Source organism: Acanthisitta chloris, unplaced genomic scaffold (genome assembly GCF_000695815.1).
Source record: "Acanthisitta chloris isolate BGI_N310 unplaced genomic scaffold, ASM69581v1 scaffold8847, whole genome shotgun sequence".
Taxonomy (NCBI): Eukaryota; Metazoa; Chordata; class Aves; order Passeriformes; family Acanthisittidae; genus Acanthisitta; species Acanthisitta chloris.
In genome coordinates, this window is record NW_008680926.1 from 23,779 (window position 1) to 39,832 (window position 16,054).

Consider the following 16,054-nt stretch of genomic DNA (forward strand, 5'->3'; position numbering starts at 1 on the left):
GGACGAAGAGCAGCCAGTGTTGCACTGCCTGCAGAGCATCCCAGCAGGATGCAGGTACCTCAGGAGTGGTGGTTTCCCATCGTGTCTCCACACTGGCCAGGGTACATCAGTAAACAGTGCTGGGGTGGACACTGATGCTGCCCCAGTGGCTCAGGAGGAGAAGTGGAAACAAGGTTCTCCTCTCCTGCTACCTCTTCGTGATTTCCTACTGCAGTGCCAGGTGCTGGGAGTAATGTGGAGCCTGTTTTCTGTGCTGCAGGGAATACTGTAGGCAGTTTAGCACAGAGAAAAAAAAAGGCAGCTTATGCTTCTTTGTCCCCTTTGCTGCCAGGAACTGCCCTGATTAACATAAAATTCCATTTTTATTATAGATTAGTGATAATGATCACAGCTAAAATTCTGGCAGAAATCTTAAGTTCACAGTTTTCAATGACTATGACACATATCAGTACTAATGACACACCAAATTGAATTCCAACCCCATGAAGATGTAGCAAGCTGCATCTGTCAAGCAGAGTTAAAAATACAAGGCTTGATTTGAGAACATTCAGAACATAAAATGGCTTTTCTATATCCACTTTTAATGAAAAAAATACTGTATGAATAGAAATGGAAGTGTAACAAAGAATTTTCAGTTGATCTAGGAAAAGACAGGGATAAATAGAGCAATTAAAACCAACATTTTACTTCCTAGTTATTTGTATATCACAGAACTCCTGTCCCTACTTACAGCCACTGATGTTTCAAAACAGACTGGAAAATAAGAACAAAATATCCTCATAGCATTATTGCTGATACAGTCTCAGTGGAAACTGTGATGAAACTATGATTCTTATATTAATTTTTCATTTCTTGTATGCCAAAAAGTACAATAAAAAGACTTTCAAGCTATCTTTATGTTTGAGGAAGGAAAGTTTGATCTCATCTGTTTCCTTTTCATTTAATAACTTGCAAATTAGTACCAGCAGTGCACTCATTTGATAAAAAATAATGTTACTTCAATTTTTAATGTGCAATTAACTCATTTGATAAAAAATAATTATGTTACTTCAATTTTTAATGTGCAATTTCTCAGATTTTATATAACAATGTAAAGTTGCCATGAGATAATGAAGTATAGTTTTTACTGGTGAGGAGATCTGTTTTAAGATAACTTCCAAACACTTTAGGCATGAGGAAAATAATTTAAAAAATCTTCACCAAACTAAAATTAACAGAAATGTATTCCATATATTAACATTGTCCCTGCTGTATGTCTTAGTATGGTCCAAATTTCCAACAGAGACTATTTATATCATTTTCTAGTGTGTCCATATCTTCTTAAATTGGAAGAAATATGTTTAGAAACGAAACCTGATCTACTAGAACATATAATGGGGATAGATTAACTTCAATTATGTTACTTGAAATAAAATATCCATTATATAATGGATGAAATATCCATTATATTAAGCTACTGGCTGGCAAACATCAAATCAAATATAGACTTCTACATACTCAGTATCTGTATTAAAGTATTATAACATTTTAAACAGATCTTTATTTTAAAATCTCTTTCCAGCATAGGACCAATCCTGTATGAACTGCCTCACACAAGTTAGCTGGGAATTATGAGGAACCCTGTCTTTTTTGGTACTGTATTCTGAGCTTTTCCAGTTGCTCCACACACTGTGTCTGTGCCAGCTTCAGCATTCGGTTCTCCTCTGTCAGTTCTGCATACTCTTTAGCCAGCTCTGCAGCATCCATGCTTTCTTTTTCCACTTGTTCCAGCCTGGCAATCAGCTCCTTTCTGACAATTATGAAAAAAACCACAAATATTAAAAATGGTAGTATGCAAAAATTTGTCACCCTGTGTTAGGTCAAGGCTGGACTGTAGATTGTTGACATGGTATTACTTGAGCTCTTTGGGAAAAAAGACCTAGAAAATTAATTTGTTAATTTGAAAAATGAGTCCTCCTTTTTCCATTGAAAAGATGAAGCTGCCAAAATCTCTGACAGGTTTGCTGTTCAGTGACCAAACCTGCAAAATGCTGAGGACCTTGAAGTGTCTGTATCAGTTCAGCCTGGAGAAGACAAGGCTTCAGGGAGACTTTAGAGCCCCTTCCAGTACCAAAAGGGGCTCCAAGAGACCTGGATAGGGACTTTTCACAAGGGTGACAGGACAAGGGAATGGCTTTAAACTGAAAGAAGAGGATTGGATACTGGGAAAGAAGTCTTCCATGTGAGGGTGGTGAGGCACTGGCACAGGTTGCCCAGGGAAGCTGTGGCTGCTCCATCCCTGGCAAGTGTTCAAGGCCACATTGGATGTTGCTTGGTGCAACCTGGTCTAGTGGAAGGTATCCCTGCCCATGGCAGTGCATTGGAACTAGATGGTCTTTAAGGCCTCTCCCAACTCAAACTGTTCTATGACTGAATGATTCTGTCATCTCTAACTTCAGTAAGAGCTGAACATGCAGTTTGTGGTGCAGAAACAAGTTCCTAGAGATTGCTTGCTAATACTTTGCCAGGAGAAGAGCAATTTATTTTTCTCTCGATACAAAAATATAATTGAAAGAGAGTGAGGGCTTTTTTATCTGGTTGGTTAGCTTTATCTGTGAAGTGCACTGCTTTCCTTTTCTCTGCTACTAATGATTCTAGTAAATACCAGGCACATGCATCTGAACTACATTTAGGGTTTCTGTAATGTGTTTAGACTAAGACCTTAGCCCTACTGCTGAGGAAGAGCAATAGAGCTGCAAACCTGACCCCTTCTGGTCCTTTTAGGAGCAGACACACGAGTATGCAAGCTGTTGCTTCTTCTGGATGAAGTTGTATAGTGCCTTGTATTCCCTGAGCTGGCCAGGAGCTGGAGTCTCCTGCAGAATATCAACGGAAATTACCTCAGCACAAGTTAAGATGAAAGAGGTCTTAAGCCAAAACACACTGAAGAGTAACTCACAGGGCTCTCCACTTAGTCACCCAGCAGGCTAGCCTGGCTTCTGTGGTTTTATTCCCCTTTAAGTTAAATCAGTTAGTCACCCCTGCTACAGGAAGTCTCTTCTAAAAGGTTCTTAGTTCTTTCAATCTTTCTATCTCAGAGATTAGTTAATCTTTAACTGTTCATAACCCTGTGACTTTATTTCTCAGTCATGTCAAAACAATGTGTATAGATCATTAGTGAGAGGATGTAATGCCTTCAAAGTGGATAGCTTTCACTGCAGTCCTTAAAAGGAGCCCTCTTGTCAGGCTACACCAGTGCGTTCAGACAGGAAACTCCTACAGATCAGGAATTCTATTCCCACAGGTCAGAGTATTCACGCAGAGATAGCATTTCAGCATTTGCTGATCACCTATGTTACTTAGCTGCAAAGCTACCACTTAAAGCAGCAATACTGTAAGCACTTGGGCTTTAAAAAAACTTCTGTCTGGCTGCCTTTTAGGATCAGTTTGACCTTCCTCTGTCATTGCTGCAGCTTTCAGTGATAGCAGAGTTTGTCCATGGTTTAGCTGACTGTTTACAGACATAGTTACTGCAGTTCAAGGTGTCACAAGTTAGAAGAGACCCTTGGCATGGCCATTTCTCCCAATTGTGTTTACCAAACCAACAAAAAAAAACCAAGAAGGGAAGAGTTAGCAGCCATCACAGAAATTTTAAATCATCCTGAAGAGGCAGCATACAGGCATCCTCCTGAATCTAAATATGTTGGCTTTGTTTTATACCGATGGTGTAATGCAGAGCAGCTATGCAGCAGCAAAGCCTCTTCTCTTTCCTTTCACCAGGTGAAAGGTATATTCAACCAGGTCTTTGAGAGAAAACATCAAGAGCATATTTTTGCTCAGCAAAATTCTGTTTGCATTTGACACAACGTAGTTGTAAACTTTTTTAAAGCAGCAAGCCATTGACAGGTTCATTTCTCTTTGCTTGGGCCATGCTAAATCAACCAATTTTCAAAGATGATCTTGCTAGACATGTCTTATTAGTGGGACAGAGGCCATGGAGGAGTAATTGCATGTGTGCTTTAGAGAGTGACATGCATTCAGGGACAATGAGGTTTTACGAGTCCAGGACCTTTAATCACTTCAGACTCTCAGGGCTTCCTCTGAAGACATTTGCCTCTGGAGACCAAAACAGAGCTTCAGCAATACTTCTTTGCAATTATTCTCTGGTGCAATGCTAGACAGAGGGATTAAATTAAGATCATTCAAATTACAGACTGTTAAATCACTCAATCATAGAATCATAGAATTTTAGGTGTTGGAAGAGACCTTACAGATAATCTAGTCTCAACCCTCCCTGCCATGGGCAGGGACACCTCCTCACTAGACCAGGTTCCTCAAGGCCTCATCCAACCTGGCTTTGAACATCACCAGGGTTGGGGCAGCCACAGAATCTGTCTCACCCCCCTAACAGTAAGAAACTTTTTCCTAATATCTGGCCTAAATTTCCCCTCCTTCAATTTGAATAATCCTTGTTCTATCATTGCAGTCCCTCTCTGGATCCCCTATAGGCCCTTCAGATACTGATAGGCTACTATGAAGTCTCCATGCAACCTTCTCTTCTCCAGGCTGAACAAAACCGAATTTCTCAGCCTCTCTTCATAGGGGACATGCTCCAGCCCTCTTACCAACTTTGTGGCCTCCTCTGGACTTGCTCCAATGGTTCCATGTCCTTTTTATGCTGGGGACACCAGAACTGCATGCAGTATTCCAGGTGGGGCCTCATAAGAGCAGAGTAGAAGGGGAGAATCACTTCTTTTGACCTGCTGGCCACAATTCTTTTGATGCAGCCCAGGACTCAATTGGCTTCCTGGGCTGCTAGTGCAAACTGTCGGATCGTGGTGAGCTTCTCATCTACCATCACACCCAAATCTTTTGCCTCATTGCTTCTCTCAATTACTTCCCCACCCAACCTGTAGCTGTGCCTGGGATTGCCATGGCCCAGATGCAGGACCTTGCACTTCATTTTGTTGAACTTCATTAGGTTTGCATTGTTCCACCTCTCAAGCCTGTCAAGGTCCCTCTGGATGTCACATCCCTTCCCTCCAGCTATGCCCACACAGCTTGCTGTTGTCTATGAACTTGCTGAGGGAGCACTCAATCCCCCTGTCCATGTTGCTGACAAAGATGTTGAACAATTTCAGTCCCAGCACCGACCCCTGAGGGACACCTCTCCTCACTGGCCTCCACGTGGACAATGAGCTGCTGACCACAACTCTCTGTGTGCAACTGTCCAGTCAGTTCTTTATCCACTGAGTGGTCCATCCATCAAATCCATGGCTCTCCAACTTAGAGAAAAGGATGTAATGTGGGACAGTATTGCTCTGCCCCTATCCACAAATTCTGTGGCCCCATTGTAGAAAGCCACCAGATTTGTCAGGCATGACTTGCTCCTGGTAAAGCCATGTTGGTTTTTACCTATCACCTCTTTGATTTTCATGTGCCTAAGCATAGCTTGCTGGAGAATATGCTCCATGATCTTGCCCGGCCCAGAGGTGAGACAGACTGGTCTATAACTTCCTGGTTCTTCTGTTTTCCCCTTTTTAAAAACAGGGGTTATATTCCCTTTTCCCAGTCATCAGGGACTTCACATGACTGCCACGATTTCTCAAAATTTATAGATAGTGGCTTAGCAACTATGTCCACCAGTTCCCTCAGGACCCGAGGATGAATTTCATCATGACTCATGGACTTAGGAACATTCAGGTTCCTTAGATGGTCTTGAACTTGATCTTCTTTTACAGTGGGACTTCTTCAGAAGTGTCCAAATGAATTCAGAATCATTCTTCCTTACTTTTCTTACACTTATGAGCTTCTTAAAGGGAGATGCAGTGAACACACTAATAAGCAATCAGCATCTTAAAAGGAGGTGTCTTTTCTGCATGGTCTTTCAGCACTTGAAAATGAATGGTACTAACTACTCTATTTGGACTTGAGCCAGCAGTGGCACAGACAGACAATGTGCAAACTCAGACAGCTCTATTAATGAGTGTCAGCTCTGATTTGATAAGATAAGGCTCTGTGCAAGAATGCTTTTTGTGCTGCTCTCCAGTAATACTCAAGCAGCACATATAAGATATTTTTCCCTTAGGATCTAGCTTTGCTATTAAACAAAATATAAATGCATTAAAATCAGTACACTCATTGCTGTAATCCACACTCTAGGACCTCCCTCACAGAAAGCAGTTTCCTTGCACTGAGGTAGTAAAATTGCCCACTTCTGAGTCAGCAGAGCCCACTTATTCCCTTCCCACCAGGATCAACACCTGTTTACGGGGTAGGGTGATGTTTCAGGCAAATATTGTCAGCCTGCCATAGATCTAAAATTAGAATACCAGGGAATTGCTAAATGTTATGAATGGTGTAGTTTACGAAGCTCACAAAAGGATGAAGACAGTAACTAATATTTGCTTCTGATCTAATCCAGGATTTGAACTTAGCTTCCAGAGGTTAAAGAACACCACACTAAACTCTTGCACCATCTAGCCTTCGTTATGGATGCTTAATAAATACATCTAGCACTGTGTAATCTGTGTTTCCTGTTAATGGTTACCCCATGTTTAAATATTAACAGCATTGAGAAAGTATTTGCTCAAACAGTGCTGAGGTACTCAAAGCTTTGAGACAATCTGTAATGTACCCTTTAAGTGTTACTTCTTGAGGAGAGATGTGGGAGAGAAGAGAAGATGACTGTGATTTGCATCATAAACCAATAAACCACAAGCATGCCAGAGCAGGAGAAAAACACAGGATGGTCTTAGGGAAATTATTTCTCTTGTCCTGGTCTTAACAACTGACCAGGCAGAGAACAGTCCCTTAACACTAATATTCACAATGAATAAATACCAAGAAAAGTGACAAGCTAAGCAGATGAGTCTGTCTGGAGATGAGTGTATTTGGAGATGGACTGGACACCATGAAAACAGCTCCCAGAATACAAAGAGGCAGATTTGTCCTTCCCTGGTTGTGAACAATGTATTTAGGATAATGCATCTGTGGCAGTACACATTTCTTCCTGGCTAATGTGTCCGTGTGTTCTCGTGGCCATAAGGTCATTTTCTCTTCCCACATTTGACATGACTTTCAGAACAGGAGGTAAAATGAGCCCCTGTAAAGTTATTGCTGTCTGAAGAGACTGCAGCTGTGTGTTCAAAGTCTACTAATTAATTTTTAAAACAGTGAGACAGACTGCTTTAATATAAATGAAAATATGTTTCAGATGCCAACTCATAAAAGATCATAGAATCACAGAATGGTTTGGGTTGTAAGGGACCTTAAAGATGATCTAGTCCCAACCCCCCTGCCATTGACAGGGACACCTCCCACTAGACCAGGAGGTCTCTTTTTGTATTAAAAAAGCTGTAATTTAATTTCCACTATTTGGCAAGTAATCACATTTTGGATACATGTGAGGTGATGAAAAATCAGGTCTAGAATGGGAAAATTATTGAGCTAAAAGGTTGCCTTTATGGTTTACACCAGTCTTTTTCTGCAGTACCTAGAAGTCTGAAGACCACTTGTCACAACAGTGATGGGGAAGACACTCCAGAAACAGTGTACCTGGATAAACCATCTGGGCTGGAAACAGTCCTATGGTCATGAGAGGATGCTAAAGCATACAGAAGGGTCCCACAAAATTAAGCAGACAACTCCACTGTATGTCATTTGTCAAGAAGGCCAGTGGCATCCTGGCTTGTGTCAGCAATGGTGTGGCCAGGAGGACCAAGGCAGTGACCATCCCCCTATACTGGACACTAGTGAGGTTACACCTCAAATCCTGGGGTCAGTTTTGGGCCCCTCACGACAAGAAAGACATTGAAGTGCTGGAGCATGTCCAGAGAAGGGCAACAGAGCTGAGGAAGGGTCGGGAGCAAAAATCTGATGAAAAGCGGCTGAGGGAGCTGAGTGGGGCCCAGCCTGGATAAAAGGAGGCTCAGGGGAGACCTTTTGCTCTCTACCCGAAAGGAAGTAGCCAAGGGGGGGTCAGTCTCTTCTCTCAGGTAACAAGTGACAGGATGACAGGAATTGGCCTCAAATTGTGCCGGAGAGGTTCAGCTTAGATATTAGGAAAAACTTTCATTGAAAGGGTTGTCAAGAACTGGAACAGACTGCCCAGCTTAGTGGTGAAGTCAACACCCCTGGAGGTGTTCAAAAAACTTGAGGACCCAATTTAATGGTGAACATGATAATGCTGGGTTGATGGTTGGACTTGATGATCCTAAAGGTCTTTTCCAACCTTAACAATTCTATGATTCTGTCTCTGCTGTAAAATGTATAAAAGAAGGAAAAGAAATCATATCCATGGCAAAGAAAAGAAGTGGTCCTAAACCAGGTGGTGATTAAATGATATTTTCTGGAGAGTTATATTAGAATTGTCTGGGGAAAGAAAAAGAGATAACCAGCCAGTGCTAAGAATATAAGATATAGCTAGCAACCATGGCAACTCTAATATTTAACTACATAATCCAGGGCCATTATCTAGTAATAGCAATATAACAAGTGCTCAAAATAACCAGCCATCCCATCCCTTTCACCCAAACTTAGATACCCAAAACCATCTGTTATGGAAATACATGTGTGTTTCTGGAACATAAATTAAATTACATTCTGTGCCCTAAATGTGGTGTGTTCTTGCTTCCACACCCTTTTCTTTCTTTCCGATCATGTCTCCCATTCCAGAGTGATTTTTTCCTTTGTACTACGTATTGCTGAGTGAAGACAGCAAGCAAAGCTATGATTATATTAACAAAAATTCTACCCTATGTTCTTTGAATTTCTTTTGATTTCTTGCTTCCTTTGTTTGTCTTTTTCTTGAGTAACTTTTTCCCCCTTCTGATTTATTTGTCCTTTGATTTTCCCTTTTTTGAAACTGTAACCTGTCTTTCTCACATTTCCAATCTTCCTGTGAAATAGTTGTCATCTTCTCTCCTGCTCCCAGGCTAATACATTCTCTCACCATCTACACTGCATAAAAGAGAAAGGGCAAATAAGCTCTGTTCTTGTCTTGATGAAAAGCAACCCTTGTCATTTCACATCATTGACTTTTTAATGCTATGGCCATACTTGATTCTCACACTACAGTGAGAGACAAGTCAAGCTAAGCAGAAGTTGTAAAAGCCTTTGGAAAGATTAAATGTTTCTGACTATTTTAAAACACTGGTTTTCAACTTTGTATCTCTTCAAGATGCCTCCTTTAAAAATGCACCTGCTTATATCATTTAATGTATAAAAGGTTACAGTGAACTTTGGAGGTTGGAACAAAAATTATTTAAACAAGAATTAACTCTATTCCGTTTTTCATTTTACTAAAAACCTCCAGTACCTGTATGGATATTTATGTCAGGTTAACTTAACGTTATTTCTTCCTCCTAGCCAACAAATCAAAAATATTTGCTCAATCCATTTTCTCCTTTTTTTCCTGTGAATCACAGCCTTCAGTATCCTGTGCTAACAGTGTACTATCAGTAGGTACCACAGGTGTAGACACTGCCAGGTGGGACTTGCCATCATATTCCACACATAAATTGATCTGTGGAGAGGAAGTTGGGAGCACTAGCAGAGGTATAATCCAACAACATTTGTAGTTGCATTTGGTAAAAATGTATGCTGAGAAACACTGTAAGAACTGCTTGTTTCCATTATAAGGAATGGAATTCCATCATTGTCCATTGAATCAAAATAAGATTTAAAAGAAATAGAGAATAGATAGCAAGTGTATTAGGCAATGTGGAATCTTTCTTTCCATATATTTCTATGTGGAGGTACATGAATATATATATCCATATATTTAAATTCAAATGTACAAGAAGATAACAACACAACAGGGACAAATTTCAGAAAGCTGCAAACGCCATCTTTTCAATCTGGTTATAACTTTTGAGGCTAAAAGCTTGTGCATCTCATCAGACTTCTTAGAAAATTCAAAGCATCCTTTGCTTTTAAGAATGGAATATTCAACACTTCCAGGGATGGAGCAGCCACAACTTCTCTGGTGCCCCAACACCCTCACATGGAAGAATTTCTTCCGTATATCCAATCTAAACCTACTCTCTGTCAGTTTAAAGTCATTCTCCCTTGGCCTAACTCTACATGTCCTTGTAAATAAACTCTCTCCATCTTTCTTGTAGGCTCCCTTCAGGTACTGGAAGGCTGCAATTATAAGGTGTATACCTAAGTATAACTATATACATATATAAGTATATTGGGTTGGAGGATTGATCCACCTGAGGGTAGGAAGACTCTACAGAGAGACCTGAACTAACTTGATCAAAGGGCTGAGGACAACTGCATGAGGCTCAGTAGGGTGAAGTGCCAGGTCCTGCACTTGTGTCACAATAACCCCATGCAGTGCTACAGGCTGGGGGAGAAGTGGCTCGAGTGTTGTTCGTCAGAAAGGGACTTGGGGGTGCTGGTTGACAGCAGCTCAGTATGAGCTAACAGTGTGCACAGGTGGCCAAGAAGGCCAATGGCATCATGGCCTATGTCAAGAATAGTGTGGCCAGAAGGACTAGGGAAGTAATCATGCCCCTTTACTTGGCATTGGTGAGGCCACGCCTCGAGTCCTGTGGTCAGTTTGGGGCTTCTCAATTAAAAAAGGACATTGAGGAGCTGGAGCAAGTCCAGCGAAGGGCAATGAGGCTCATAAAACGTCTGGAAAACGTCGTATGAGGAACAACTGAGGGCACTGAGTTTGTTTAGCCTTGAGAAGAGGCAGCTCAAGGGTGACTACATCACTCTCTACAGCTACCTGAAAGAGGGTTGTAGAGAGATGGGGGATGGTCTCTTCTGCCATGTCTGCAATGAGAGGACTAGAGGGAATGGTCATAAGCTGAGACAGGGGAGATTCTGATTAGCTGTTAGGAAAATTTTTTTCACTGTTAGGGTGGTCAGGCACTGGAATAGGTTGCCAAGGGAGGTGGTGGAGTCACACTGGCTTTGAACACTGCCAGGGTTGAGGCATCCACAACCTCCCCTGGCAACCTGTTCCTGTGTCTTATCACCCTCACAGCAAAAGTATCCAACCTAAATTTCCCCTCTTTCAGTTTGCACCCATTACTCCTATCACTACAGTTCCTAATGAAGAGTCCTTCTCCTGCTTCCATGTAGGTCCCTTCAGATACTGAAAGGTTGCTATGAGGTCCCCACACAGCCTTCTCTTCTCTGGGCTGAAACAGCCTCAACTTCCTCAGCCTGTCTTCATAGGGGAGATGCTCCAGTCCTCTTATCAACTTTGTGACCTCCTTTGGACTTGCTCCAACTGTTCCATGTCCTTATGTTGGGGACACCAGAACTGTACACAGTATTCCAGGTGGGGTCTCACAAGAGCAGAGTGGAGGGGGAGAATCACCTTGTTTGACCTGCTGCCCACATTCGTTTTGTTGCAGCCCAGGATTTGGCTTCCTGGGCTGTGAGCAAACACTGCAGCTCACATTGAGGTTTTAATCAACCATCATCCCCAAGTCCTTCTCTGCAGGGCTGCTCTCAACCACTCCTCTGACTAGACTATAGGTGTGTCTGGGATTGCTGTGACCCAGGTGTAGGACCTTGCACTTTTTTTTTTCCTTCTCATGCATTATATGCTACCCCCTAAACTTCTTTTAACTCTCAAACTCTAAGTGCTGAGAATGTTTTTAGACATAAAATCACTGATCACTAGACCAAAACTCTCTTTTAATTCTTTGTTACTCCTTCACCTTCACATTTACACTCCATTTCTATCCAGTTTTATATAAAAGTCAAGATTAATGTGTTCAGGTTTGTATGCTTACATGTGTGTAAATGTATATATGTCCAAATAACTTTCTAATTCACCTTCCAATTTCAACCAAACTTTATGCAGTGAAGAGGTCCCAATTAGTTTCTCAAGAAAGGAAAGACACCCTGAAGAGGAAAAGCAATCTCATGAGACCTACTCCAAAATACTACAAAATGGAGAATCTATCTGGAGGGAGAAGTTATAAACAGTTTGCATCTGGATTAAAAAAAGCTTCAGTTGGCATGTGCAGCTTTTTAAACCACAGTGCACCAACCTGTAGGAAATTAAGCATCTTTGATCCCAGTGCTGTAGAAGCACTTTTTCAGATTAAGAGATCTGGGCAGTAGTGAAAGGAGCTGCACTGATATTTGTCATGTTTAGGCATTTCACAGCTATACAGAATCTAGGTCACAAATATGTAACTAGAAGGTACATAAGAATCAAAATAATATAATTCAATTTGTTGCCTTATTCAGCCACTCTTAACATATGTTTACTGTGGTATGGAATTGACAGAACACGTACAGGAAAGGTAGCAGTGGTGGAAGATTCCTGACATTGTTCCACTGTTGGCATCCCCTGGTGGAATGAAGGAAAATGCCAGCCTGAAGCCCTTAATTCATCCAGGATAACCACCACTGAGAGGCTGAGTTCAGGGCTTAGAGGTGGATTAGGATAGTTGTGAGCTCAGGTAAACAATTGTGTGCATGTACATCCTCAAGCAACAAAATATTTCTAATTCAGCTAGTACCACAGACTCCATACACAAAAACCCCCAATGCATTCAAACTGCACTCTTTTTTTTATTCATCCTAGAAAGTGCAAAAATATATATGAATGTCTAGTTTTCATGGGCTCAAAGCATCCTTCATAGATAGGCATAACTGATACAGGGACGTGTCAGTAATAATAATGGATTTATATTAGTAGACTCTAAACCCGAAGTGATCTGTGGCTACCTTTTGGGTTTATATGTTAATCTCTTCTGGTATTTTTCCTTCTTTTTTAACTTTGGTGTCAGTTTCAGGGCCTGAGCATCATGCAGGTCCTTCAGTGGAATATGATTTGTAGTAGAAAACCTCACCTAGCTCTGACACTTTAGGCAACAAGTTGGCCTGTTGTCATCAGCCCTGATAAAGACATCTCTCTTTCTTACCCTGCATAGTCTGGATTCAGGGAGTTTTTTGGCTACCTTGTAAGACTACGGGATTTCACCAGTTTCTTTCCCACCAGCTTGCTTCTGCAGCTGAAGACTCCCATGGAAGCAAACTTGGCTGAACTGCAAGGTCAACTGGGCAAAGATTTCACTACTCATCCTTTTTTCTCTCTTTGAATTTCTTTTCAGGTTTCTTGTGGACAGGGTCTGAGAGTCACAGAGTGCACTTTGCCATTTAATAGTCATACAAAAGATGACAAGGCTGTGACTACAGGCCATAGACAAGAAAAAAAGTGTCCAGTTTATGCACTTCAGGCATGAAGACCTAAAATGCCAATGTACATTGAAGTAATGTACATGGACTCAATGAACCTCTCAGAAAAATGTTTACTAATATTGTCAAGTACTCTTATACTAACTGATGATCCATTATGTTCTTCAATAAAACATAAGTACTCTTATACTAACCAATGATCCATTATGTTCTTCAATAAAACAGATAGAAAAAAAATCCCTAAGATTAAAAAGGGGACTTGAACTGCCTAAACTGGATTGTTATGTGACCTGGAGGCTGCCAATGAAGGTTTTAAGGACATCCACATAGTTAAGGGCCCAGAACTATGAGAGCTCTTAGTGGCCCCAGTTGATCTTATGGAACACTGGCCTACTTGTTGGGTTGTACTGTAATAGTCAGGCAGAGGTATGGAATCATGGAATTATAGGATGGCCAGGGTTGGAATGGGCCCCAAAGATCATCCAGTTCCAACCCCTCTGCCATGGGCAGGGAAAAATTCCACTAGAGCAGGTTGCTCCAAGCCACATCCAACCTGGCCTTGAACACCTCCAGGGATGGGGCAGCCACAGCTTCTCTGGGCAACCTTTTCCAGTGCCCCAATACTCTTGAAGGGAAGAATTTCTTCCTCCAATACTCCTGAAGGGAAGAATTTCTTCCTTATATCCAATCTAAACCTACAGTTTGAAGCTATTCTGCCTTGTCCTGTCACTACATGCCATTGTAAATAGTCTCTGTCCATCTCCCTTCAGGTACTGGAAGGCTGAAATGTCCATCTCTCTTCAGGTACTGGAAGGCTGAAATGATAAAATGTATATATACATGTATACATGTACAAGTATATAAGGTGTATATACATGTAAAATGTATATATAGGTGTATACATATACAAGTATATAAGGTGTATATACATGTATGTATATAAGGTCAGAAAATACTATGTGAAACTGTCATGTTTAAAACAGGATTTTACGATGAGAATATGCAACAGTAAATCCTTTGGGAAAGTTACTCACTTTCTTTCTTCCAGCAGAGCAATTTCTTTCTTGACCTCATGGTATTCTTCTGCTATTTTGCAGTGCTGTTTATACACTTGCATAGATTCCTTAGAGTCATGACAAGGAGGCAGAGGCTTTAAGAAAAAGAGGAAGGAAAAACAAATACTGGTTTAAAATGAAATATTATTAATAAACCCACATATTTTTAAGATAGAATATTTATCTTAATTCCTGTGAGAATACCTAAAGAAATTTTTCCCCCTAGCTCCAGGATATGGCCAAGTATCCTAGTCATGGCCTTTCATCGAAGGAAAAAAACTAACCCACTTCTCTACATAAGAATATGCATAAACCTTCAAACCTTGTAAGAATTTTCAGAACTCTCCTAGTCAGCTTTGTAAAGTATCCCTAAAGATTTTTCAAAGAAAGATTTCTCCCTTACCTCCCTCTTTTTCAGCTACAGTGATATATAAGTGTTAGAGTTGATGCATTGGTCAGACCCATAACACATGAGTGTCTTTTCACTACAGAAACTGCAGTCCTGAGAAGAAATGGAATTTGAGTGCAAGCAAGCTCTTATTCTCCAGTTCTGCAAGATGAGAACAAAACACATGAAAAGACATGGACTAAATGCTCTTTTTATTCATAGATGCAATGCTTATTCCAGTTTATCCCAAACTGGGACAGGACCATGAATTGGGACTCTGGGGATGATTCTGCTGGACTTAACAGGAGTTAGACTGGTGACTTCAGTGCAGGCAAGATTTAGATGGGTTCTATCCCAGCAATGTCTCAATCTGTAAATAGTTTGCTCAAGAAAATACCATTTCTCTGCAACACTATTTGCTGTAGAAGAAGGGGATATGTTTAGTTAGCAGACAGGTCATGAGAGTTAAATCAGCTATATTTGCAAAGTCTTTTAAATTTCCATGAAAAGTGCAGGTGAGATTGAGAGTAGAAGGATGACAGCAATTACGAAAAGAAGAATCAGGTTTAAAAAGAGACACAGTGAAGAGAAAAGCATTGTACTACCTGACCTAAGTACTGACATCATTGTAGCAAGACTTTAAATTTTTTTCAATGCACACTGAAGTTAATAAATATGGCAAATAAAACTATCCTGTCTTAGGACTCCTCATGTGAATTTCAACCAAGATCCTGAAAATACATTTTGGTTAAATGTTGGTGACTTTTGTTTCTTAAAAAGAATGCAGCTCAATTCAGGCTTCAGGCTTGACTGTCACATGGTGGCTGTAACACTTTTGGGAAGTGTAGTATTTTTAAGTTATTAGCCATGAATCTGTTGACTGTAAATGAACTACAAATAGCATGCTTGAACCACCTGTTTGAAGCAAAAGGAAGCACTTAAAATAGTTTCATTACTGTCTTGTTAAAGGACATCAAATTGCCTTTCACAATATTAGTAGATTTTTTTTGCATTTCTTGCTGTCATACTTTGACTTTTCAAGGTAGTATAATATTCCTTTAAGGCCATTATTAGGCAAAGAAAAGCACAGGTTGTTAGACTTTTCCTATTTATGATCTTTGTTTTAGGCAGACTGGAAATTTAATTTTTATTAAACATATTCAAAGATTAAAAATATTTTTATCCAGGAGCCAGGGTAAGTTGGCTTAAGACAACTCAAAGCACAGCTGTAAGTTATGTATGGACCTTGCAGGTACTTGTAGATGGTATGTGATTCCTCACTGAAACTTTTACACAGACATTTGATTTCCATGCTCTAAATGTATGAATGCTGCAGAAGAATTGTTTTACAGCACATTGTTTCATTCTGTCCAGTCTTGGAGATTTTGGGAATCCAGGGAAAGGGCAGTCCATTGCTTGATGAATCTAATCCCTAGGAAAGGACTTTTAA

General features: G+C 40.6%; 1 protein-coding gene across 1 annotated transcript in view; it reads right to left on the reverse strand.

Moving 5' to 3' along the window:
* Window positions 1–1,026: 1,026 nt before the first annotated feature.
* Window positions 1,027–16,054, reverse strand: part of MAP3K7CL (MAP3K7 C-terminal like) — a 34,745-nt gene continuing 19,717 nt past the window's right edge. The window contains exons 5-6 of the mRNA XM_009077902.1: window positions 14,196–14,311; window positions 1,027–1,789 (exon numbers count right to left, since the gene is read on the reverse strand). Of these exons, the coding sequence (XP_009076150.1) occupies window positions 1,609–1,789; window positions 14,196–14,311 (297 nt within the window). The 3' untranslated portion in view covers window positions 1,027–1,608. The remainder of the gene's footprint in view (window positions 1,790–14,195; window positions 14,312–16,054) is intronic.